At 43.1% G+C, this 25,303-nt stretch overlaps 1 protein-coding gene across 9 annotated transcripts in view; it reads right to left on the bottom strand.

Annotated features, from left to right (window-relative positions):
* LOC114707973 (gamma-secretase activating protein) overlaps nt 1-25,303 on the bottom strand; it is a 107,079-nt gene that overhangs the window by 39,292 nt on the left and 42,484 nt on the right. For 8 of the 9 annotated variants that reach the window (XR_005091047.1, XM_037203563.1, XM_037203562.1 and 5 more), the window contains 7 exons: nt 20,283-20,360; nt 18,866-18,943; nt 15,002-15,094; nt 14,675-14,889; nt 11,337-11,406; nt 10,724-10,806; nt 6,280-6,333 (listed from right to left, as the gene is read on the bottom strand). Coding sequence is in view for 8 of the 9 variants with exons in the window: in XM_037203563.1 (XP_037059458.1) it covers nt 6,280-6,333; nt 10,724-10,806; nt 11,337-11,406; nt 14,675-14,889; nt 15,002-15,094; nt 18,866-18,943; nt 20,283-20,360 (671 nt within the window). In the remaining variant the exon portion in view is untranslated. The remainder of the gene's footprint in view (nt 1-6,279; nt 6,334-10,723; nt 10,807-11,336; nt 11,407-14,674; nt 14,890-15,001; nt 15,095-18,865; nt 18,944-20,282; nt 20,361-25,303) is intronic. The other variant, XM_028890908.2, reaches the window with a different exon arrangement.

Here is a 25,303-nt window from a genome sequence, read left to right as displayed (position 1 = left end):
TCAGAGTCAGGACATTGGAAAGCTGAGAAAAGATCAATAGCTGTCCACAGTTGGTGGTGGATTTCCAGCCTCAGATACCCATTAGAAACACTACCATCTGCCTGAATTTAATTGTTTTGGGGAGTGGTCTGAAGCCTTGTGGGTTTTTCAAGTTCCTGGGATGATCCTATAGATCATCATTCTCGGCTGAAAACATGGGTTGAGCATGCAAGCATAGTCCTGCCCCTTACACAGTCCTTGGACTGCATCCCTGAAGGCTGATAAGGCAGCTGTGGAGACCTGTGGTCACTGAGAAACAGGAGATGACTTAGAGAGAATGCTACGCTCTATCTTCGAAGAATCACAGCTTCTAGCTAATGCCAGCATGTTCACTGACCCAGAGAATAAATGAGGCTTTTATTTTACTTTTAATGCTTTTATTAATAAATTTAATAAATGAGGCTTTTATTTTACTTTTAATTTTAGATGTCATACTTTGAAGAAAAAGAAAATGGAACCTGCACATGCCCACCCGCTCAGCCCAGCTCAGCACCTCACAGGGTGCTTGGGTGTGGCCCGGGCGCTCAGCGGACACTTGACTAAAGGGGAATTGGGAGGGCTGCAGATATTGTCGCCATGGAGAATGACAGTGCAGAGTGAAAACCACAAGTCTCAAGACACACATACCAGCTTTGAAAAGAATACCGAAGAGTCTTGTTTTTGTTTTGAGACAGTGTCTTCAGACCTGGCTGGTCTGAAGCTCCCTTTGTTGACCAGGTGGGCCTCAAACTCACAGATTTCTGCCTCCTGAGTGCTGAGATTTAAGGCATGCACCAGCATGGCTACCTCATAGAGGTCTTTTAAAAATACAAAGCTGAGAAGCAGAGCAATGCCTCAGCAGTCCAGAGGACCCACTGCTCTTGCAGAAAACCTGGGCTTGGTCTCGAGCATGCATATGGGATAACTCAGTACTGCCTGCAACTCCAGTTCCGGGGGACTCAACGGCTCTCCACGGGCACCTGCACACATAAAATGCACACACAAACATGCAGGCACTCACATAAACAAAAATAAATAAATCCTTAAAAACATAACAAAAATGCTTTGTGAAAAGAAGTGTCTATGAGCTTAGATGGTCCTTGGCATCTGGTTTAAGAAGCAATCAGGGTCTCAAGGAATGGCCAAAAAGCATGTTTCCCTGTACAAAGGGAAGTTTAACTTTTTACTTTGGAAGAAAGAAAATTATTTCCATCTCTTCTTCAAAAATCATCTTGCTTTGTCTCTTAGGATGCCATAAAACACTCATCGCATGCAGCCCATCACAACTATTAATTAAACAAAGGGCCAGTTACATGAAGGGACTGTTTCCCATTTAGGATTTGGATGGCCAATTGATCCAGAAACAGAACAAAAGGGGCCTGTGGTACTGGCTCATCTGCAAGTCACTGGGGAGTAAACATCTGCCTCTCATTTCTCAGAGACCCTCTGGCTTGGTCCTACTTTTGCTGATTAACCATCATCTTCTTGGGGGAGGAAGCCCACTCTGAGAGAACCCTTTACTCTGTGTTCCAAGGCTCAGTGAGCAGAGCTAGTGCAGGTCTTCTTAGGATCTACAGTGGATCTAATCTCAGGACTAACTTCTACTGTCCAGAGGAATCCAGCAATGCATTGCCTCCGGCATAGACACAATGCAATAGAAAATGTCTTTGTAGACAGAAGCACAAAAGGCACAATACTTAAACTAAGAGCTTGGTGTAAGAGCATCCTTCCATGTAACAAAAGACTAGAATTCCTGAGGCACACAGCTGTCTTATTCAAGTCTCATGAATATAAATAAGCTTCCTCCTGCTCCAGTATCTGGCAAAAAAAATCCACTTCCTTGACCTGACTGGGTAGTTTTATCAGCCACTCTGTGTTGTTTTTAATAGGCTGGATTTTTTTTAAATGTAATTGATAATTATGGCTATCTATCTCACATTTAGCTTTCTTGGAGCATATGCCCACAGAAAGCCAGTGTTGAGTAAGATATTCCCCTCCTTGCAATCTTAGAAACTGAACATTATATCTCTAACCAGAAGTACAGGTAAGAGAAGCCCAGCCCAGAGTGGTTGGTAAGAAGGAACAGAAATAATAATCTTCTAGCCTGGGTCTGGCTCTCGGTGTCATAGCTAGGACAGAAATGGCAAAAACCTGTTCCCCAGCCTGAGGCTCTGTGAATAATGAAGGATATTTCTCTGTGGCATCATAAAATTATGTTCACAATATTATTGAACTCACTTAACTCACTCTCCCAAGAAACGTGCAATCCAAACTTTGAAAAAATCGGTATTTCCCCCAGAATCAGCCAACACTTCCAACAGTGCTTCGTTTTTTTTGTTTGTTTGTTTGTTTTGTTTTTGTTTGTTTGTTTGTTTTTTTTTGCCAAAGCAACAATTCTAAAGAGCTGTTATATTGTGGCTATGCCGATATTTCAGATCACTAACAAATCTTTTACCCCAGCGATGACATGTGTCTGCACTGGGGGCTCCAAGGAAATGAGTGTGTTTTGTGCTTCACCAAGCCATGAATTCTTCTCTTGCTCTGTCTAGGTAAAGCAGCCTTAAAACACTTTGAATGAAGAAGCACATAAGCAAAGTTTGGATGGAGAAGAGCCCAGGTGGCAAGCACACTTTTCCAGATGCTCAGGAACCCTGTGTCCTGAGAAACTCACAGCACTCACATCAGAGGCTGGAAGCAAGTGGCGTTTCAAGTCGACTGGTCTCAGTCTTGGGGTCAGGTACTGAGTAACAGGTGAGCAAGTGACTAAATACTCTAAGGACGGGTGAGCAAGTGGCTAAATACTCTAAGGACGTCTGGTTTTGATCCGGGCATCTGGTGCACACTTGCAATCTCAGTCCTCAGGAGGCTGAGGAACAAGGTGAGTATAGGTTACATATCAAGTCTGTCTAAAAAAGGAAGACAGACAACCAGAAATAGGAAGGAAGGAAGAAAAAAGGAAGGGAGGGAGGGAGGTGGGTCTGATTTTAAAAGCTGGTGAAAATACCTATTTCCTCTACATGAAGCATGCTCACCCCTTACCCTTACATCTGAGCAAGCCATAGTTTCCTCTTTGGTTTCCTGTGGTTAAATAGTTTTAATGGTTTCTCTTCTCACTATAAAGTCAGGTGCAATTTTAAACCTTTTACATGGTTGCTACTTCCCCAGAGCAGCACATAGTTCACCAAGGATCAAAGCCATTCTTAGGAAGGTCACTTCGACAACAGTTCTTTCAGCACAGACCTTGTTCCCATGTGCCGACTTAAGAGCTTTTTAATATTTTTAAAGTGCATATGTTTGCCTGTATGCATATAGGTATATGAGTACCATGTGCATGCCTGCTGCCTAGAGAGACCAGGAGATGCCAGCCCTTAGAACTGCAGTTACAGACAGTTGTGAGCCACCATATGGGTGCTGGGACTGAACCCAGGTCCTCTGCAGGAGCAGCCATGATCTCCACACTGAGCCATCTCTCCAGCCCCTTCCCTACAACATGTTTTATATAATTTTAAAAGATTATTTGGTAAGCCACTTATAAAATGAAGAGGCTTTTTGTCTTTCAGGTGACAATCTTCTTGTAACATGACAGGTGTACCTGCCTCCACATGTCCCCAAGTCATAGTGCTTTCAGCTCCTATAATGAAATATCATCAACCAGGGACTATAAATGACAGACATTCCTCTACATCTTGAAACTGGGCCATCCAAAATCAAGGTGTGAGTAAATCCAATGTCTGCCAAGGGCCCATTTCTTAGACAGGCCTGTCTTCATTGTGACATCATGAGGTAGGAAGAATTGAATTGGATTTCATGGATCTTTTAAAAAAAACAACAACAATGGCCAATCCAAATCATAAGGCCATAGTTGTTAGCTCTTAAAACCATCACACTGGGGGTCAGGACTTCAACACACAAATCTGAGGTGACCCAGCTGGACTGTAGCACTAGATTAAACACTTGTACAGAGCAGAAGGTGGCCATCTCGTCTCACTTTGCCCCCTTGACTATAGTAGGAGAGAGGAAGTATAATCAGAGTACACTTACTATTATTCAGTAAGAAAATTGTGAGACAATATTAATTGGCTTACAACAAGCCAATGAGGAAAAAAGACAAAAAGGGCTTTTTCATTTCCTCCTTATAATTATTTTTAAAAACAAACAAAGTTAATAAGGTTGCAATAAAACTATTAAACTCCTGAGTCCTTTTGTTCTTAAATTTATGGATATGTATGTGTGGCTCTCCCTGTGTGTGCCACATGTATGTGGGTGCCAACAGAGACCAGAGGAGAGTGCTGGATCCCCTGGAACTGGAGTTGGAGGCCATTGTAAGCCACTTGACATGGGTCTTTTGGAAGAGCAGAAAATGCTCTTAACTCTGAGTCATTTCTTCAGCCCTTAAATCTTTCTGACCATGTAAATTAACACAACTTTTGTTAAGTTTTAGTTTAGTAAAAATAAATAAATAAAAGCTATGAAAAAAAAAAGGCATAGTGTTTTACCATAAGACATTCTTAACTTTTAACCTTAGGGGAATAAACCAAAAGAAAAACTGCACATATAAAAATACATAAAATATAAAAATTGAAATATTATCTTTAACTGGGTAAAAGGAAAAAAATGTGATACAATGGATCAAAACCAAGGCCTCAAGTATACTAAGCAATCACCTTACCACTGAGTTAGTTCCCTAGAAAATGTTTGTATCTTATCAAGATAATTAAATGGCCCAAAGCAGAAGACGATTAAATAAATTCAGACATACCAGCTCAGGGGAATCATTGCAAATCATTATTTTATGTGACAACATGAAAAGTGTTGATGAATTCATATTTGATCAAATGTGCTAGGTTACCACAGCTTCTAAGTCGCACATACACACCTGCGCCAGGGACGGGGACAAAGCATAGGGAACGGGCAGTTGCTATACTAGAAACTATAGGACTGTGCCTTATGTTTCTTCTACACATTCTCTTCTGGCTGTCATGGTGGTATCGTGTACCTGGAATCCCAGCCACACAGGAGGCTGAGAGGACAGCAAAAGAGCAGGACAGCTTTCTAGCACCTCAGGACCCGAGTTCAACTCCAGAGCTGGTTTGTAAGCTCAATGCGTCATGGGTTTGGTAGAATGACTAGTAAAGACACTAGCCATGATGTAACACAGAGCGTGCCCTGTAGCTGCCTGTGAAAGGACTTTTCCCTTCATCTTCCTAGTGAGGAGGCTTTCACAGTGGCCCCACCCTTGCTTCTGGAGACAGCTGCCCAGTCTGTCTTCAAGGGCCTCTGAGGACCAAAAGCTAGACCCACGAAGCCTCCTCCATCCGTCCTCTCTCTCCACCTTCACACTGTGCCTCCCCAGCCGTCTGGCCCCAAGGACCCAAAAGAATCAACCAGGAATAAAAGGTCTCGGCACAAGGAGCAGATGTTGCTGCCAGAATCTGAGATTTCCTGGCTAGGCCAGGCTGTAATTGCTAGAAGCCCAAAGCAGCTGCCGGAGACTGAGCTAAAGCACCCTGCTCCCCAACCCCCCACGCTCGCCCCCATTTTAACTATGCATGTGTTTCTTTTTCCTCACCCCACCCCACCCTCCCTATTGTACTCTGAAACTAGTGGATTGCAAGGAGGCCATACAGCAAGCCACTGCCAATCACCTTTGAGGGATGGATAGGCTGCTCTTTGATTTGAGCTACCTGGAAATCAATGTGGTAGTCCCAGCCCAGTGTGTGTGTGTGTGTGTGTGTGTGTGTGTGTGTGTGTGTGTGTACATTTGAAGGAGGGACTACAAATGAAGCAACCACAGCTTGTGTGTGTGAGAGTATGTGTAAGTATGTGTGAGTGTGAGTATGTGTGTGTGCATGTGTGTGAGTGTGTGTACATTTGAAGGAGGGACTACAAATGAAGCAACAACAGCTTGTGTGTGTGTGTGTGTGTGTGTGTGTGTGTGTGTGTGCGCATTTGAAGGAGGAACTACAAATGAAGCAATAACAGCTTCCACCCTCTAAAGATGTTCCAAGAGTTCCTTCAATAAATAAGGCCTTGTGGCAAGTGTTGGTGAGCTCTGGAACTCTCTCCAAGCTTCAGAAAGCCTCCCTCTTCAACAGCGTCCTAAGGACTGACACACTCTTCACCGCTGCAGAAGGACAAGCCTGCCCTGTGCTGAGCGCCGCAGGCTCTGCCAGGCTGCAATACCTTGGAACCACAACTCTGGGGCAGCAGAGGTCTCCTCAGGCATGACCGCTTCACCCTCTTTGAAAGGAACTTGCTTACCTTCATAAGAGGCAATGGGAGCTCTTCTGTCACAAGCGTTATTCCAGGAATTTCCTAGGGAGGGACACACACACAAGATATCAACCACCCCATGCTCTTCCTATGGGAGAGGGGCATACACACAACCTATCATCCACCCCATGCTCTTCCTATGCAGGGGGTGCATACACACAACATATCATCCACCCTACGCCCAGGCCTCTTCAGGAAGTGTCTTCTGCACAGATGGGAGCCGGGGACAGCTAGCTTCCTGTGCGATAACCTCTACTTTAAATAACTTCCTAGTGTAAAAACAACAGGACACAGTGTGTCTCTTGCCTTTGGAAAAGGAAATGTGCCTTAAATAATAGCTGACAGGTTCGCTAAAGGGGAGAGAAGATTGTTGTGAGAAAATATAGAATACTGTATTTCTAGACGTTTCTACTTAAGAACAAATGAGGCAAATTATATTTGAACCATTAAAGTCCTAATTAAATGAAACCATTGCATTATCTGTACACCTTCATCCTCTGTCCTTCTCTCCTTTCACTTCCTCTCTAGAGGGAACCAGAATCAGTGGGACTCTAACACACTGAGGTCCACCATGATCTCAGGACACGAGCACCCCACAAAGAGTTTCTGCACAGTCTAACAGCCAAGCTAAAACATGCTCAATTCATGCCAGGAAACCCACCACAGCATTCTGCTAACTAGTGAACACTGGATCAAGCTTAGTGGGCTGAGGGTGCTTGAACACCTAATCCCAGGCAAGGGAGATAGAGGCTGGAGGATCAGGAGTTCAATGCCATCCTCAGCTCCATAGTAAGTTTGAGGCCAGCCTTGGCTATATGAAAGCCTGTAGATTAAAAGGGGGTGGGGGTAACTTAAAGGAACAAACTTCCCAAATTGCCCTAACCTCATTGATACTATGAAAAACATAATTGTATGTTAACTACATAGTCTGCCTTTCTGCCAGTCAATTCTGATTTTCTTCCAAATGCAGAATGGAAGGAGAAAACAGCTTAGGAGTGTTTTGTAAAAATGCCTAGTTGGAGTTTGGATGGCTGGCTCTTACTGACACACCATTCTTACGGGAGGAATGTCATCTGTGACGAAAGGTAAACTTTCAGAACGTCTGAGCCATCGAGTTCCCCGCAGGAACACAGAACATCTGTGTGAAGGGTCTGCATTGCTTCACTGGTCAGCAACAGAGTCACCTCAAAATGGACCTGCAATTCCAGGTTCTGGGACGGTTAATATTGATTCTCAGCTTGGTAGCGTTTAGGTCAGAGGCAGGCACTTGGGTATGTCTGTGAGGCATTATCTAAATGAGGTGAATTGAGGTGGGAAGAGCATCCCTACGTACAGGGATCATCATTCCTGTGATGTGGGTCCCGAACTGCACAAAGGGTGAATCCAACAGGGCAGGAGTGTTTGCTGGTCTTTATCGCTTGGCTGTGCTGCAGCATGACCAGCTGCTGCCAGGATTCTTTCTCCATCATGAAGGACTGTATCCCCAAAACTGAAGGACTGTATCCCCAAAACTGTAGGACTGTATCCCCAAAACTGAAGGACTGTATCCCCAAAACTGTAGGACTGTATCCCCAAAACTGTAGGATTGCATCCCCAAAAACTATAGGACTGTATTCCCTAAGACTGAAGGACTGTATTCCCTAAGACTGAAGGACTGTATTCCCTAAAACTGTAAGAGTGTATCCCCTAAAACTGAAGAACTGTATCCCCAAAACTGTAGGACTGTGTCCCCTAAAACTGTAGGACTGTGTCCCCTAAAACTGTAGGACTGTGTCCCTAAGACTGAAGACTGTGTCCCTAAGACTGAAGACTGTATCCCTAAGACTGAAGGACTGTATCCCTAAAACTGTAGGACTGTATCCCCTAAAACTGTAGGACTGTATCCCCTAAGACTGAAGGACTGTGTCCCCTAAGACTGAAGGACTGTATCCCCTAAGACTGAAGGACTGTATCCCCTAAAACTGAAGGACTGTATCCCCTAAAACTGTAGGACTGTATCTCCTAAGACTGAAGGACTGTGTCCCCTAAGACTGAAGGACTGTATCCCCTAAAACTGTAGGACTGTATCCTGTAAAACTGGAAGCAAAATACCTTTCCTCAATGGTTTCTTGTGGCATTATTTTGTTGTAACAACTAGAAAAGTAACCTATGTAAGTTCTAAATAGCATTTTAAAAGGGACAACTGTAACATTTTAAAATAACTATAATTATAACACATACTTTAGAATTAGCTATGAGCAAGAACATCCTAATTTCTAGTATCTTACTTACCTGTGTAGAAGAAGTCCATTGAAATGTATAGACTTTGGGTCTGGTTAAGTTCAGTGAGTGGATTTTGTTTTTTGTTTTTTCCAAGTCCTTTTTTTTTTTTTTTTTAAATCAGTGTTTGTTTTTAAAATCCAGTTGTTAGTAGGTGTGGTGTTACACACCTGTGGTCCCAGTGAGAGGCTCATAGGCTAGCCTGAGCTACATAGTGAATTCTTTGTATCAAATTAAAAAATTTCAAGTCAATCTTTCTCTCCACATGTGTGAACTTGCTAGTTCCTACTGTGGAAAGTTTTTAAGGTTGTAGCATTAGGGATGATTGTAGACTATGGAAGGGAAGGGTAAATCTTACATTCGTCATTGCTAAAGATGAATATAAATGCACAGAGCTTTGGGATTAGAGGAGGCCTTTTAACATAACTTATTCTAACCACAAGGAGTGTTAAAGTAACTCGGAAAACCCCAAGATAGGTTTAGCATATAGAGGTTATAATTGTGGGTTTCTCTGCATTTTCTTGTGGAGATGTCCAAATGTCACTGTGTATGTGTTTACCAACTCTCCTGTGCCCCAGAGAGCCTTGAGAAATGAGCAGATGAACCACTGCCCACTGGGACGGTGGCCTCACACGACATCCAGTTAGAACACAGCCCAGGGACCACTGGTTCCCACCCTGCCTTTCGACGCTTTAAACAAAGCAGCCGTGGTTAACAAGCAGAGAGCTGAGATGCACATTTCCTGACCCAATGGTGTAAGCTGCAGGCTTCCTGCTCCAGAACCACAGAATCTGCCTATACGTTCATAAGTCATCTAAAAGAAAAACAACAGCGTGGGTGCCTGACCAAGGCGTAAAGAAATCCATTAACTACAATCCGAAAGACAAGCAGAGGAGACCTTCAGGGGTAGGGGAGCTACTCCTGTAGGCATCAAAAATTTAGAAATTAATCAAATTTCACTGGGAATGCTGATACATGCACTTGGGAGGAGAGGCAGAAGGATCAGAAATTTAAGATTTTGAGGCAGGCCAGTCTGGGCAACATGAGCCCATGTCTCAAAACAAAAAGAGGATAAAACAGAAAAAAATTAAATAAATCAAATGCACTTGGATATTTCTTTTTTGTAGTACTATTTCTATTACTACATAGCCCAGGCCGACCTCCAACTCAAGATCTTCCTGCCTTATGAGTAGAATCACAAGCTTGTGCCACACGTCAGTCTCATTATTGACTTTACTGACTGTATCGAGACATACACAAAAATGCAAACTGAAAAGTGTCACAGTTTACCCTAGTACATATTCCCAATGCCTGTTTCCTAAATGTATTGCTCTAAATTTCTTTTTAATACAGCTCCTGCTCCAGGACCAAGCACACTCTTCCACTATGTAACTGAAAGGAGATGAGGCAGAAGCTGCTGGCCATACCACACTGAGCTCACCACACAACCCTGGTGCATCACTTCCCCCTGTGAAGGAAGGAGTCCAGACGGACAGGAAGAACAGCGGGAGAGCAAGCACTTAAGACTTTGACTCATCCTGAAGCTTTGTTACCTAAGTGTCTTCATAAATCCTTATAAAAATAGGGAAAGGTGTCATTAAAGTCAAAATCTACCAAGCAGTACCACAGTGGTCTAGCCACTCCTCATCCATAAAAACCTATTAAATACTTGAGTCTGATCAACACAGGAGTAAAAATGTCATTTTCTAAAATACTGTCAGGAGGTTTAGTTCTGCCTGGCAGTAGAAAGAGTAGAAAGTAGAAAGACCTTATGTCCACCCCATCAAGTCTGCTGTTTTATGCAATCCTGGCCAAGGGAAGAGATCCCCTGCATTTCAGAATATGTGTGCATGTATGCATATGTGTATATGTACATATGTATGCACACAGGATAGGATTTTACTATATGTGTGTGTCCATATTTACATATATACATATAGCCTATGTGGTAAATTTTCACAGTAGCATCATATTGACCCTCAAAATACTCTAGATTTTGCAGCATTTAGATTTTAGACTTTCTAATTAGGGTTGTTTATGCATTCTGACAAGAAACTTCAATTCAGTTCCTTATCAGTCAAAACAGAAGTGAAATCATAGCCCTGATTACCATAACTGGAATGGTCTACCACTGGCCCACAGTGCTGAATCCACTATGACTTTGTTAACTTACTGCATTCCAAGTCAGCACAGAGGAGTATGGTAAGAGCATGTCCACGTCACTCATCTCTGGATACACACTCCAATAGGAAGAAGCTGAGTCGATTTTTAAAAGAGACATGGCATAAGAAGAGAGAAATCAACACTGTAATTTAACCAAACCAAATAAACCAACGAGTTTTCATCACCTCATTCATGCTGCTGGGGGTTAACCATTATGATTTTATCTACAGCTTAAGATGTTCAGGTTCTCTTTTTTTTACAATGAGAATAATATTTTTAAAAATCCATTTGGTATTGCTTCTGCCTAGATAACGTTATACCATTTATACACAGCCAACCAAGATAAAACTAGGCTAGGAAAGATGCATTTTACTGAAAATTTTGTTAATTAAAGAATCAAAATCTGATCTTATATCTCATCAGTCTCTGAGAACCACAGCTTCTTGCAAAAGCCACAAGAGAGTGAAATTTAATTAGCCACTGATTGCAATGAAGTTAAAAAAAAAAAAAAAAACCTGCTCTTAAGCAGCACTTCGACAGAGGCATTCATTATCAATTTACTGATTTCTCTCAAGCAAAAGAGTCAAACATACAGCTTAAAGTTTAATATCAGCAGCACTTACCAATTAGAAATTCCTGAATGAGGTCAAATGAATGGCAGGCAGAGACATGCTCACAAATCCATTGAACAATCTTTAAAAACAAAGACCATAGAACCCTGTCAGCTTTTAAATCTACACTCAGTCCCACCAAAGCAATATAAAACACATAATAAACAATACATTCATGAATGAATTTTTAAAATTCTACATCTATTTTGGAGTGATCTGAAAAAATACACCAACTTCCAGCTTAAAATCCAATATAGTCCTGGCTGAGCATGTCAGTATTGTAAATAAGGTGCTTTTTACATACCCTTTTAACTGGGGCCTTTGGGTAGGATCCAGATAAACCTTCTTCAATCTGACACATTCCCCTCCCCCCCAAGAATTGATGGTATTATACAAAGTGCCCATCATGAGAGCTACTGGACACAGGGTTTGGAGGCAACAACCTGGGCTTAAAGTTCAGTGCAGCATTCACTGAGAACATTGTCACTCCACTTCCCCATGAGGAGCACCTCTGTGCTCCCCTTGTTACTGACACACATGACCCTGTATGTCAGCAACTCTTTCATGGTTTCTATCCCTATGTTCAACTGCCTGAGGAAGAGTTGTTGCAGAATATTATTTTAAAATGTGTTACATTTGTTTGTGCTGTGGAACATTTGTTTAATGATGCAAAGATGTGTGGCACTCTTTTATGTTGCATTTGCTCAACTCTGTGAAGCTGTGCTACTGTGCCTGTCTAAAACACCTGATGGTCTAATAAGGAACTGAAGGGCCAATAGCAAGGCAGGAAAAAGGATATGCGGGCTGGCTGATAGAGAGAATAAATAGAAGGAGAGATCTGGGAAGAAAAAAAGAAACAGTAAGAAAGATCAAGGAGCAAGTAAAGAAGGGCCAGTCACTCAATCACACAGCCAGACACAGAATAAGAAGGAAGGAAAAGAAATACAGAAATAGAGAAAAGCAAAAGCCCAGAGGCAAAAGGTAGATGAGATAATTTATGTTAAGAAAAACTTGCTAGAAACAAGCCAAGCTATGGCCAAGGCATTTATAATTAAGAATAAGCTAGGTGATAAGTGTGTGATTTATTTGGAAGCTGGGTAACGGGGCCCCCAAAGAGTAAAGAGCCAAAGAACAAAGAGTAAAAATCAACATCAACAGGAAGTTCCCATCTCCTACTTGACAGGTCCAGCATGCCCAGCCACAGCTCACTCTCAACAGGATGCTTTATTCTAAATCTATTGCTCCAGTTGTACTTATTTTAACATAGGTAAGTTAATAAAAAAAATTCTATAGACAAGTGAAATGCAGATGCAAAAAGAGTATTGTTGCATCAATAAAAGTTGTATATTGTGGGAAGACTCAAGGGCATGTTTCTCAAACATGAAAAGACTAGATGAGGATTCTAAAACCCTACATGATAGATGCAGAGGAAACAGCTATTAAGAACTAGGTAAAAGTATGCCTACACAAATTACTTGGAAAGGTCTCAAATTATTGATCTCCTTAGAAATAAATATTTAGGGGATGTTTGAGCAGATGGCTCAGTGTGTAAAGTGACTGCCACAGAAGCATGAAGACCTGATCCCTAGAACCCACATAAAAATGAGGGTGCAGCACAAGTCTGTAACCCCAACGCTGGGGCAGATACAAAAGAATCCTGGATGCTCCCTGGCTGGCCAGCCTGGCAGGAAAGAAAAGCTCCAGGTTTAGAGGGACCCATCTCAAAAATGAACATGGAGAATGACTGGAGAAGAAACACAATGTTAATTCTGGCCTTCCACACACAAGCACATAGGTGTGCATGCACACACGTGTGTGTATATACACATGGAGACACATGAATATGTATCCACATACACAAGCCTTTTAGGAAGAAACAGGAAATCAGAGATAGCATGTTTAGGATTGGTTTTGTGGAAGAAAATGACTGGTTTAGTTAGCTGATTCACAAAGAACAGCCCTTATTCCACACTAAAAGTAAGCAGATAAATGTATATTTTATGTTTTTTTAAAGTGTGCTTTTTTTCAACTAACTAGTCAACCTCTCACCTCGGCCATCATTTATTGACAACAAGGTTTTCTGATCTTACAGGATAGCTTCAAAAGTAAATGACCAAGGAGATCACAGCGCTTCATAAGCAGCAGTGCACGATACAAACTAAACTATCTTATTAAAATTAATAAATATTCATCAGAAGAGCTTAGGCCTTTGGCATTTGTTTGTTTGTTCTGAGAAGGCTGTGACAGGAATTAATTCTATAGTCCAAGATAGCATCAAACTTACTATGTAGCCGAGGCTGGCCTTGAACTCACAGAAATACTCCTGTCTCAGCATTTGGGATTGCAGATGTGAGACACTAACTACACCTGGCTTGCTTGGCCCTTTTGGTAATGCGTTATACCAAATACAGACACAGAGAGAAAATCATGTAGCTGAGAAACTCACTGTTTTCTGTGCGTCCTTGGAGGGGGCTGTGTTTACTGTATTGAAAAGCCAGTAAAGTGCTGGGTTTGGGGGCTCACACCTGATACCCCAGCACTTAGGAGACTGATGAGAACTACTTCAAATGTGAGGGCTGCTTGAACCACAAAGTAAGTACCAGACCACCCTGAGCTACAGGGCAAAACCTCATCTCAGAAAAGCAGATAAAGGAAGAGAGGAGAATAGAGTAAGTAGTTGCCCTTTATCCTTAGGAGGTACACTCAAGACCCCTGTGAATTCTGAAACCACAGATAGCACCAAACCTTAGCAACACTGACAGACATCATTTATTCACTCATGAAGTCAAGAACTTTCAAGTTCTCATTTAAAGGAAACATTTTATGGTGAATCTTTGGCATATCTAAATGTCATGACCATTATTAGGTAAAATATGAGTATATGACACAAGTACCGTAATACCATCATAGTGATCTGGTAACCAAGACAACTGCTGCATATGAACAGGCAGGTAGCACATACAGCATGAATACACTGGACCAAGTGACAGTTCACAATCCCAGGCCAGGTGGAGCGAGATGGCGTAAGATTCATCACATTACTTAGAAGAGCATACCGCGTAAAACACATGAATTGCTTCTTTGGGGGATTTTCCATTTAAGCCAGGGTTGATGTATGTTAGCTGAAGTCATGGAAAGTGAAATGTTGGGTAAGGGAAAGAAACAATTGTACTCAACAGCCAGATAGATGTACCCTCACAGCCTGAGGCCTGGCAGAGAGCCACCAGAAAGGAAGCACCAAGTAAAGACACTGCCACCAAGCAAAAATAACTTCTGACCCTCCTGAAGCAGCAAGTAAGTATATTTGGTGTTGTCTGTTGCCAGTGTTTGAACTCACGCTATCTGCTCACCTGATCTTCCTGGAAACCTGGGTCTCGACCACAAGAGAGTACACAGTGCAGTGCGGCCATCTTCTCACAGTCCAGGCGGGCGTTCCACAGGAGCCACATCAAGTAGGACTGGTCAAGGGCTGCTCTGTAGACCTTTCCAGAAGAGCAGTCCAGTATCAGGGACCCTGGCAGAGACCGCAAAGGACCGGGAGGTAGCACGGCAGCCATTTTGTTTCCTAGCAAACAAAAAATAAAAGCAGATCGTCAAATAAGAGAGCCTCTCTGACCCAGACAGGTGCTGAAGTCAGAGCAAGCCCAAGGAGACTGCGTCCACAAGAGACACCATACCTGTCAGAAACAGACTGTGGCAGATCAAGTCTGGGTGCTGAATGTTAAGTAAATGGAGGAAATGACCAGGGAAGTAAACAGCCACAAGGTAGCCTATAGGAAAGAGAGATTGGAGTCATCCACATGTGATAAAGTCTACCTAGGTGCAGATAAACCCGAGAACAACATGTTTTACTTTGAATATGGCAAAGCAGAATTAATTAATTAATTAACTTACTTACTTACTTATTTATTTATTACCAGTAGCAAATGTGATTGATGTGAGTATTGTCATCCGAACAGGCAGATCTGACTGGCCTTGTGTGTGGCTCACCCTCTTTGTACACTAAGTCATGGCTTATTATTTATGCCAATGGTTTTGTTTCTGAGAATCTTTTATGTGAATCTAAGTGATCTGGGAAGAAATTTAGAATAAAAATATCAAGCAACATGAATGACTCCTCAATGTGCTGTGCTGGGAACAGCTTGTAATGGGAATTTTCTTCATCTCTTTGATGGCTTGAGGAAGCTATGAAATGCAGTTTCCCGTACTGACTCATCATCGTTTTGTGTAGGGAATTTTAAGGTTGGTATTTATCCAAGTGTGTCTCTGGGAGCCTTGGCATTCTGTGCAATAGTCATTGGTTTCCCTGTGTACCTAGTAATCAGAACATATGTGCCCAAATTGAGATACAATATAAAAATAGGCTCCTCGGGTCTCACAAAAACAGAGGAGTGGTTTTATAAAAGAAACTTCTGTCAGCTAGCGGAGCTCCTTCCTCTAAGAGGAGCACGCTGGTCTCTGCTGTGGAAACGGCTGTGGAAAGGAAGGAAGGAGGACAGGAAACTCCAGCCAACTGAAGTGTCCTTCGGGCTGAAGTGACGTAAAGAGCATAATGCAGAGAACTGCAGAGCCCTTATCGCCGTGGCAACACCGCTGGAGCAAATGACAGAGCTGTGCAGAGGGACCCACCACAAAGGGAGTCCAGAGATCTGTGCTGGCTCCTAACATGGCGGGCGTCATGGTGGTGCTCTGTCCCAGGCCAGAGGACATCTGAAAGGTACTGTGGAGTCACACAGTCGTGGGGGTGGGGTAGGAGATTCCTACTAACATTTTTTTAGTGGACTCTAGGGCTTGTCTATCCAACAGTGTGCAGGACAATCTGCCATAAAAAGTCAGTGCTTCATCCAATACATCAGCCGCTGCCTGACAGGTCAATGATGGCTCTTACTCGTGCACTGAGCCAATCTCTATCATTTTTATCACATTTATTCACTTGTTTGGGGAGTGTACGTTGAGGACAACTTGTAGGAGTCAGCCATGCTGGGACTGAACTTAGGTCAGGGTTGGGACCAAGAGCCTTTACCCATCAAGCTTTCTTGCCTGCCCTAGATTCGCTTTCTGAGGAAAGGAAACCGGTGCAGATGTGACTAGGACCTTGAGATGAGGAGGGAATCCTGGACTATCCTGGAGGATTCAGTGTGATCAAAGTGTTACTAAGAGGAAGGGAGAGAGGAACCTGCCTGCAGGAAGTGACCACACAGTGACAAAGCCACCAGGATGATGGAACTAGCCCCTAGATGCTGGAGGAGGCAGGAAGTACCTTAGTCGCTCAGCACACCTTTCCAATTCTGAACTCCAGCCTGGGAACAGAATGCTTCTGCTGTCTAACCCAGAACTTTGTGGTCATTTGTTATGCAGCGATGGAAAACGGTAGGATGCCTCTTAAGAAAGACACTGAAAGGAACCTGGGCACAAACCTAACCCTTTCTCAGCTCAGCTTCTGTGTCTAGGTGATGGGGATATCTTCTACAGGCAGAGCTGTTGTAAAATATTCAACGTGCACTATTTACTAAATGGTGTCTTTTATTTATATGCCTGACTTATACACATCCTTTTGTGTGGCTATTGCCTCCACGTTAAAACCTCCCTCATAGAGGGAAAGGCAGAGGCTCATCCATGTTCCTGTAGGTAATCGCAGTAAACACACTGGTTTACCAAGATGGACTTGGGTAAAATAATTTCTTTGGTTGTTGTTGCTCTGTCTTGGGTGAACAGGAATTTCTCTGTTTCCCCAGGAAACATAATGCTACAGCTATGTATAGAGTCCAGAAGAAGAAGAAGAAAGTTAAGACTCTGTATTCCAATCAATGCAAGCCCTTTTCAGCAGAGTAATAATAAATGGAAATTATAAGCAATGGATAACAAAACATACTACTCAAAAAAGTAACTTTTATAATAGAACAGTTTAAATCTTAGATACAACTTTATGGCTATTAATAAATAATGCTTAAGAATAAAAGACAGCTGTGTGAGACAAATTGTGTTTTAAACTCTGGTATTTCTGCCCTCTGCAAGACCATGGACTGAATCATGCCATCCTTTCTAACTGTTCCCAGGAGGAGGAAAGGAAGATGGTCAGGCCTGGAAGAGCATGGTTAGTGGATAGGTTCCCGTTACTGCTGAGATGAATGTGGATGCAGCACTGCTGATGGTAGCCATGCCAGACTCTCCATCTCTCCCGCATCAGGAAGCAGCAGAGCCAAGCTCTCCAAGGCCAGTTCCCAGGGTCCATTATCATGTCCAAATGTGCCATGCACTGGACCACACAGCAAAAGATACTTAACCTCACCAATAGAATCATTCAAAATAAAAAAAAAAAAAATGGGGGCTTATTTTTAGTCCCCACTTCTCTCGGTTTCCTCACACTAGTTAGTCAAACCTTTGTCATAGAAGCCAATAGACTGGCAGGCAGGGAAAGGAAAATATACCAAAGAATCATGAGCTGTAAACCCGAAGCTTTTCCCCTTCAAATGCTGTGTCCTTCCCAAATGTAAGCAGGTCCCAGAGCTGTCACCAATCACTTACACTTTGGGCCCCCCTTCCACGTGGCCTTGGAAAGCGCTTTCGGTGTGGAGATGCAACCCTTTCTGTGCTCTCTTCACCATGTGGAGACCGTCACATGCTCCCTTCAAGACTAAGTTTCCTCTCACTGTATCTAGAGAAAACAATTCACTTCAGCTGGTCCACACATCACTAATGGGGGCTTCTGCTAGTCTTTATGATCAATGGGAGGGAACAGACAACTGTCTAAAGGCCTTTCTTCCTCTAGAATTCAGGGCCAACATGATTTATGATTTCTCACAGGCTCTTAGGGGACATGCTATTCATGGTCATTTGTATACTAACAAATGGCCTTTTAAGGGCTACTTCCAAGAAAGCTCACAGCCTGGGATCTCTAAAAAAGGAAGATACACTTCAACCCCAAAAGCTGATGAGCTGAGTAAGAGGGGTGTGTGCCAGAGAAAACCTTCTCCCCTCAGACTTAAAAGGGTCAGTGACTGTCACCACAAGCCGTGTCTCAGAGGTATGAGAAAATGGAGTCATGGAGAAAAAAGTGAAGCTCGGGGCAGAGTGTGACCATTGAGCAGAGCAATGTTGGAAGAACAGAGTAGGGAGAGGCCCATCTCCATAACCACTGTGCTCCTTAGTTTTATTGTCAACAAAGGAGAGTCACCTAGGAAGAGAACTAAAGAATTGCCTAGATCATATTGGCCTGTGGACAAGTCTTCTGTAGGGTATTTCTTGATGAATAATTGATGTGGGAGGCCCAGTCCACTGTGGGAGGTGCATCCCCTAGGCAAGTAGGCCTGAGAGGTATAAGAAAGCATGCTGAGCATGATCCAGAAGAGGGAGAGAAGAACAACCAGTAAGCAGGCAGCATCCCGCCATTGTTTCTGCTTCCTTCCTACTTAAGTTCATGTCCAACTTGCCTCGGTGATGGTAGACTGTTACCTGGAAGTGGAAGCTGAAATAAAGTCTTTCTCCCAAGTTGCTTTTGGTATGTTTACCACAGCAACAGAGAAGCAAACCAGGATACCCACCAAGGTTGAGAAAAGTAATGCCCTTTGCCACGTGTGAGTCAGCACTCCCAGAAGCAGCAGTGAAGGTCTTTCTGTATCCTGCAGATGAAGAACATGAAGCCAGAGAAAGTTAAGAAACAAGGCTAGTATTGACCTCACACTGTGTAACACAGACAAGCACCTGCTGGCCTCTAGAATTCATGGTGTCCTCACTCTCCAAAACCCACTAACGTGGACCATCTGAAGGCAGTCACAGTGGAGCAGATGTGCCAGTTCAGGCAAACCTAGACTTGGAGTGTGTGGGGGGGCTCTAAAGAGGGGGTCCAATGGGGTCTGCTCAATATCTAAGATGGAAGTGGTCTCAGGGCTCATTTCTACAGTTTTTACCAACCTGCTAAGATTTCTCCAACTCACAGTCCCACGTTTAGTGAGAAAGGGGATTAAGCTGCTGATGAAACTGTGTTGGCTTCACTCTGCTCCTCTAACTTAGTCTATGTGCTGCTTGGAATTATTATTAGAAACACACAAAAATGTCTTGCACAACCTTACACTGCTTAAGAATATGTCTACAACTAGTTCTGAAGTTACTTTTAGTTGTTCCATTAAAAATTTCTTAAACTTTTCTGCCTTGATTTCTAACACCCTAGTAATATCAAGCACTACTCCAGGATTCTAAACTTTTATGTGGCTTGGCATAAAAGAAATTGAGTATTGGAACAGAAATTCCATCTTTAAAAAGTTTCAGCCACACTCACACATGTACTCTACAAATACATTAGTCTCTCTCTGTAGCTCTGGCTGGCCTGGAACTTGCTGTGTAGGCCAGACTGGCCTTGAACCTGGAGACATGCCCGCCTCCGCCTCCTGAGTGCTGAAGTTAAAGGTGTGCGCCACCATGCTTGGCACAACTGTAGATTTTGAGGAATTAACAAACAAGCAAAAATCCTCCTAGGCATGGTTCAAACTAAAACTATTGCAGGGTGTGCTGTGACCACAGAAGCGGCAGAGGCCGACATTTCATCCCACACCCCAGAATGTTGAAATGAAGTAAATATCTTAGTTTGATAGTATAGCATACTCTGGAATGACAGTCTGTTTACATTTGAGATCAAAGAAGATTTTAACTAAATTCCTATGTAACTATGTGGATTAAAGTTCCATTTAGAAATGACTAACTGGTAAACCAACACACTTTGGCAAATACATCCATTAGAAATGGTCCATAGTCTAGAACAAGCCACATGCTGATACAAAAACATATGCAGTATAAAAGTTACCTATCTTACTATTTACCATTAATTAATTTCTTCATAAAACATAACTACACAGTTAATCATAAAATATACTGATAATACTGCTTGCTAAGTGTTAAGATGTTTGCAATTTATCTAATTTGTTACTATTTGGAAAAAGTAAAAGAGAATAAACTAAAAAGTACCTTTATGAAGGTAAAACACTGAATATGTGATTTCTTTCCAAGAGTCACACTTTGGACTGTAACATACACACAAACTCCCTAGGAAAAAGAAGGTATTTAGTAACATTTAAGTAATCTGCATAATAAATTTCCTGAGCCATTAGTCACCTACTTCTATTCCTTTAGATATCCTTCCCCATCTGACTTCATAGATTATTCCTAAAGTCTTTACAGAGTGGTATTAACAAGTTGCTATGAAATTCCATGTCAGCATTTATCATCCAGTTACAGGCAGTGCACTGTGGCAGGCACTGAGCGGGGGAAATGAACAGACACACACTCCTCTGCACGGGAAGCTGTGGGACTCTAGGAAAGGTCCCCCTGCATGAAGCTGAGATGAATGTGCACACACTGTCATCTTACCTAGCTGTCCCCTCTCAGTCATCTCTCAGAGCTCTGGATCCCAGCTATCCAAACTGTGTTCTTTTTAAAGAAGACATCCGGTATTTTAAAGGAAGATTGAAGTGCAAACTACGGACCTTTCCTATGAGCAGTGAGAGTAAATTTGTGAGACCGTACTCTCCCATGCCGGGTCCCTGAGAGCTTTGGCCCACACCAGAGCACGGTTTCCCTGACCTTCACTAGCCACTGCATCTTTCTCACTGTGTAAAACTCTGCATTACCTCTCGTAGCTGTTGCTAATGTCAGTTACCTACGAACGAAGATGCTGTGCTTCAACGGATCCTGGTTAAGAATCCCTCATCAACAGTGCGGACCACAAGCGTTCAAATTCTGAAGTAAACTTTGCTGGCCGAGCATCCCTAATCCAGTCTTGCTGTTGTGTTAGCAGAGTTTGGCAGCGGAGCCCTGGCTGGTCCGGAGCTCACTCTGCACAGTGGGCCAGCTTTGCCTCCTCTTGTCCCCTGTCTCCCAAGCCCTTGGTCTACAGAGCACACTGCCTCTGGCCAGTTACTTCTCCAAGCCTCGGTTTCTTCATCTGTACATTTAAAATTATAGAAACTACTTCTTAAAGTTCTTATATGAGGATCAAATAATCTATATCAATCTCTGACAAAAATATTTATATCTGGTTCCAACTGTTAGCTGCTATTATTATTATTCCAGAATAATTTGGCTGCTATTTTTAAGTTGGAGGAAGTCATGGTTTAAAAAAACAAAATATGCTCTTAATGTAATATCCAGAGACTTTTAGTGAATATCCATCAATGATGAAGATAACAGCTCCACATTGGCTCACTTTGGGGAACCATTTAGACAATGAAAACTATTACAGACAAGTTTTCCAAGGAAATTATCTCATTGGAACAATTATTAAAGGGATATATAAAATGTTCCAACACTGGCCTAATTCTGAGGACTTGCCATCATGCAAGTAGGAGGTGGGAGGTTCAGCACCCCACTCACTGCCTCCCTGCAGGTTCCCACAGAAGGGAAGGTGGCCAACTTAGATCCTCCATGCTCATCTAACCACAGCGCCTAGTCAGAGCTGACCACCAGATAGAGAAGCGATATTTTCTCTTCAGTGATTTGTCTGCCTTCCTACCGTAATAGATTTATTAAAAATGTTCGCATGAACTCACAATCTTAAGTGACTCACATGTGGCCTGGCACTGGCGGTAGCACTGTGCCCTCCAGTAACTCTTAGGAGCACACCCATCATTCAGATGTCAGCCTTTCATTCCCTGGAAGGCACCCAATTTCATTGCCTAGAGCAGGAAAATACAGGACAAAGAAGCTTCAAGAGTGTAAAACTAATGCTGAAGAGACACAGTGGCCCCAGGCCCTAGCTTGGTATGATGGACAGCTGTCAAGCATCTTCAAGTCGCCTTCGTTTAGGAAAGAGAGAGGTAAAAAGGGCATGTGTCGGCCCTGAATCTATCTGCATTCCTTTCTCAACCCCCATTTCCAGGCTTCAAGTCCCAGATCTACACTATCACAGGGGAGCTACACTTGGATTAGGCAAGTTGGGACCTTTCTCTAATCTTACTTTGCTGGAGTAGGTCTCAGTGGAAGAAAGGCCATGATGGGAAACCAGAAAGGGAGGCTTGGTCCAGAAAACTCCTCCAAAGAGAAAAACCATGGCTCCATTCTGCCCAAACAGTGGATAGCAGAATGGCCCAGCCAAACAAAATTACCTGCAACCCCAGATCACAGAACTTCTCCTGTTTGCAAGGTGCTCTTGCATCACAAGAAACTGCACATGAAGTGGCTCACACCCAAACCCAGACTCTGCCTCCCAGCGCTCTCCACACAGTCCCGCTACTGCTGCCATGTCCGCTGCTCTTCCACTTTCTATTTACTCTGGCCTATAGATTGGATTCTTCCACCAACTTGCCTAGCCACACCACAATCTTGTTTATTTTAACCATAGAGGTAAGAAATCTTTTTTTAAACCCAGTTGGGAAAATAAGGGGACTGGCAACTTACTACCAAAAACAACAGCAACAACAATTGCTGCTGCAGCTTGTTTATCTCACTTGACACAGACTTACTTTTTCTACTGCAAAACTGACTACAAAGAATAAGGCCCATTTTCTACCCTCCTAGACATTGCCAAGAAAGGGAGAGAGACACTTCTGCATCTTGTACCAGATGAACTCAATATGTTAAGTTGTGGTAGCCCTTTTATAAGTTATGGTTGCTACTGTTCATAATGAGTTCCTCTGAATAAAATAAAAAGGGAAACTCCACAGAGAAGTAAAGCCTGAAGTGGTAGAGTCACTGTGAGCCTCCCAGTTCATCCCTGTGAGCCTGCCAGGTCATCCCTGTGAGCCTGCTCAGTTCATCCCTGTGAGCCTGCTCAGTTCATCCCTTGAGCCTCCCAGTTCATCCCTGTGAGCCTGCTCAGTTCATCCCTGTGAGCCTGCTCAGTTCATCCCTGTGAGCCTCCCAGTTCATCCCTGTGAGCCTCCCAGTTCATCATCCCTGTGAGCCTCCCAGATCATCCCTGTGAGCCTCCCAGGTCATCCCTGTGAGCCTCCCAGGTCATCCCTGTGAGCCTCCCAGATCATCCCTGTGAGCCTCCCAGGTCATCCCTGTGAGCCTCCCAGGTCATCCCTGTGAGCCTCCCAGGTCATCCCTGTGAGCCCCGCATCTTATTTCATCCCATCTTCAAAAGCAAAATTCTTTCTGCTAGCCTTGTCCCATTTTCCTTTCCCACTAAATATATCCTGTAAGCATTTAAATAATTGGAGTTAAAAAAAATCCTGGAGCTGGAGTGATGACTCAGTCATTAAGAACATTGACCACTCTTCCAGAGGACCCAGATTCAATTCCCAGCACCCTCATGGCAGCTCACAACTGTCTGTAACTCCAGTTCTAGGGGACCCTACACCCATAGCAAAACACCAATGCACATAAGAAAGAAATCCCTGAATCCCATGCCCACTTCCGGCTGCTACCTCTCTCACAAGCTTCTACAGCTTTATCTTCCTCCTTGTGCTGCTCAACTTAAGCAGAATCAAGATCTCTCTCCAGACACCAACACGGGCGGCTCCCGGTGCCAGCCCCTGGGAACATGGCTCCCTCCGCACTGCCGGCTCTTCTCCTGGGCGAGACCTCACTCTGCCTCTGGTCCCTGTGCTATCCTTTTGTCCTTTTCAGTTAGATGCTCCTCCTGACACTTGAGCTCCCAAGCACCTTCCCTTCTCACCTCATCTCCTTCCGTGGCTTCAATGCTGGACACACTCTGACTGCTCTCATATTTATTCACTGTTGCTCCTGACACCTCTTCTGTGCTCCAGGTCTCTTATTAACATGCTCAAAACGGAGCCCATGATCTTCCTTCATGCGTCCACAAAGGCTCCTACACCTCGGTAAGTGCCGTCAGCATTCACTTGCTGGTGCCAGAAACCCAAGAATCTTTCCTCTCCACCTCCTTATAGGAAGGTATCTCTGCTTCATCTCCAAAATGTGCCTTACCCCCGTCTACTTCTCTATATTCTTCTGCCCATTGCAGTTCAAGTCCTCGTCATCTCAAATGTGACTCTGATCTCATCTGAACTTGATCTCCTAGTTCTCTTTCCTCCTCACACCTCTCTCCATCCAGCAGCTACAGTGATGGCCTTTTATTATAATTATCACTGCAGGTTAATGACACACAGTAGCAGGCCTCACTGTGACATTTTTCTATACAGCCATACATGATAGTTTGCTCATACCCACCTCCCCAGCCAGCTTCTCCCCTGCTCCCCCGTCTCTTTACGTTTCCCTGGTAGCCCTTCTACTGATCTCAGGCCATCTTTTTCCTTTGTTCTAGTTCCCACATATAAGAGAAAACATAATATATTTTTATGTCTAGATTATTTCACTTAACGTAATGATCTCAGTTCCATCAATTTCTCTGCAGGTAACATGGTTTTGTTCTTCTTTGACTGAACAACAATCCATTGTATGTACACACCACATTTAACCAGGCATAATATGTTGACAAGCACTGAGGCTGATTCTGTAGCTTGGCTACTGCGAGCACCTCTTAAGAATATATATCCAGTCATATCACTGCCTGCTTATTACACTTTAGTGAAGGAGTATTAATGGATCCTAAAACTGTTAGGTGAAGTTGTCAGGAAATAGTCATGTGTTTCCAAATTATTATTCAAAACTAACTCATTCCAAGGTTAAAATATACCTTTGGAGGGCACATACACATGGTTGCTACTTAGCCACATGACAAAATCTGGCATCTATATAAACAGTTGCAAGACATCCTGACATTATGTACCTCCTGCTCTGATGCAAATGAACTTCATAACACATTGTGAGGTAGTCTCACAAAAACTTAACCTGTGTCTAACTATGCCACCATGCCTAACTTCTGTTTTATAGGAGACACAAAGAATAGTGGGAAATTTTTAAGGCTTCCACCTGGAAACAAGGAGTTAAATCCAGAATGTGGGACACTTTCAAAGGTAAATCACTCCTCAATATGTTCAATTTGTGAAAAAGGAGTTGGAACAGAGGTATAAAAGAAATTGTACATTAAAAGACACCACAGATAAAGTGTATTGGTTAAAGTAATT

The sequence above is a fragment of the Peromyscus leucopus genome, chromosome 3 (genome assembly GCF_004664715.2).
Source record: "Peromyscus leucopus breed LL Stock chromosome 3, UCI_PerLeu_2.1, whole genome shotgun sequence".
Taxonomy (NCBI): domain Eukaryota; kingdom Metazoa; phylum Chordata; class Mammalia; order Rodentia; family Cricetidae; genus Peromyscus; species Peromyscus leucopus.
Note: the sequence above shows the minus strand (reverse complement) of the source record. Positions and strands in the feature narration are given on the sequence as shown.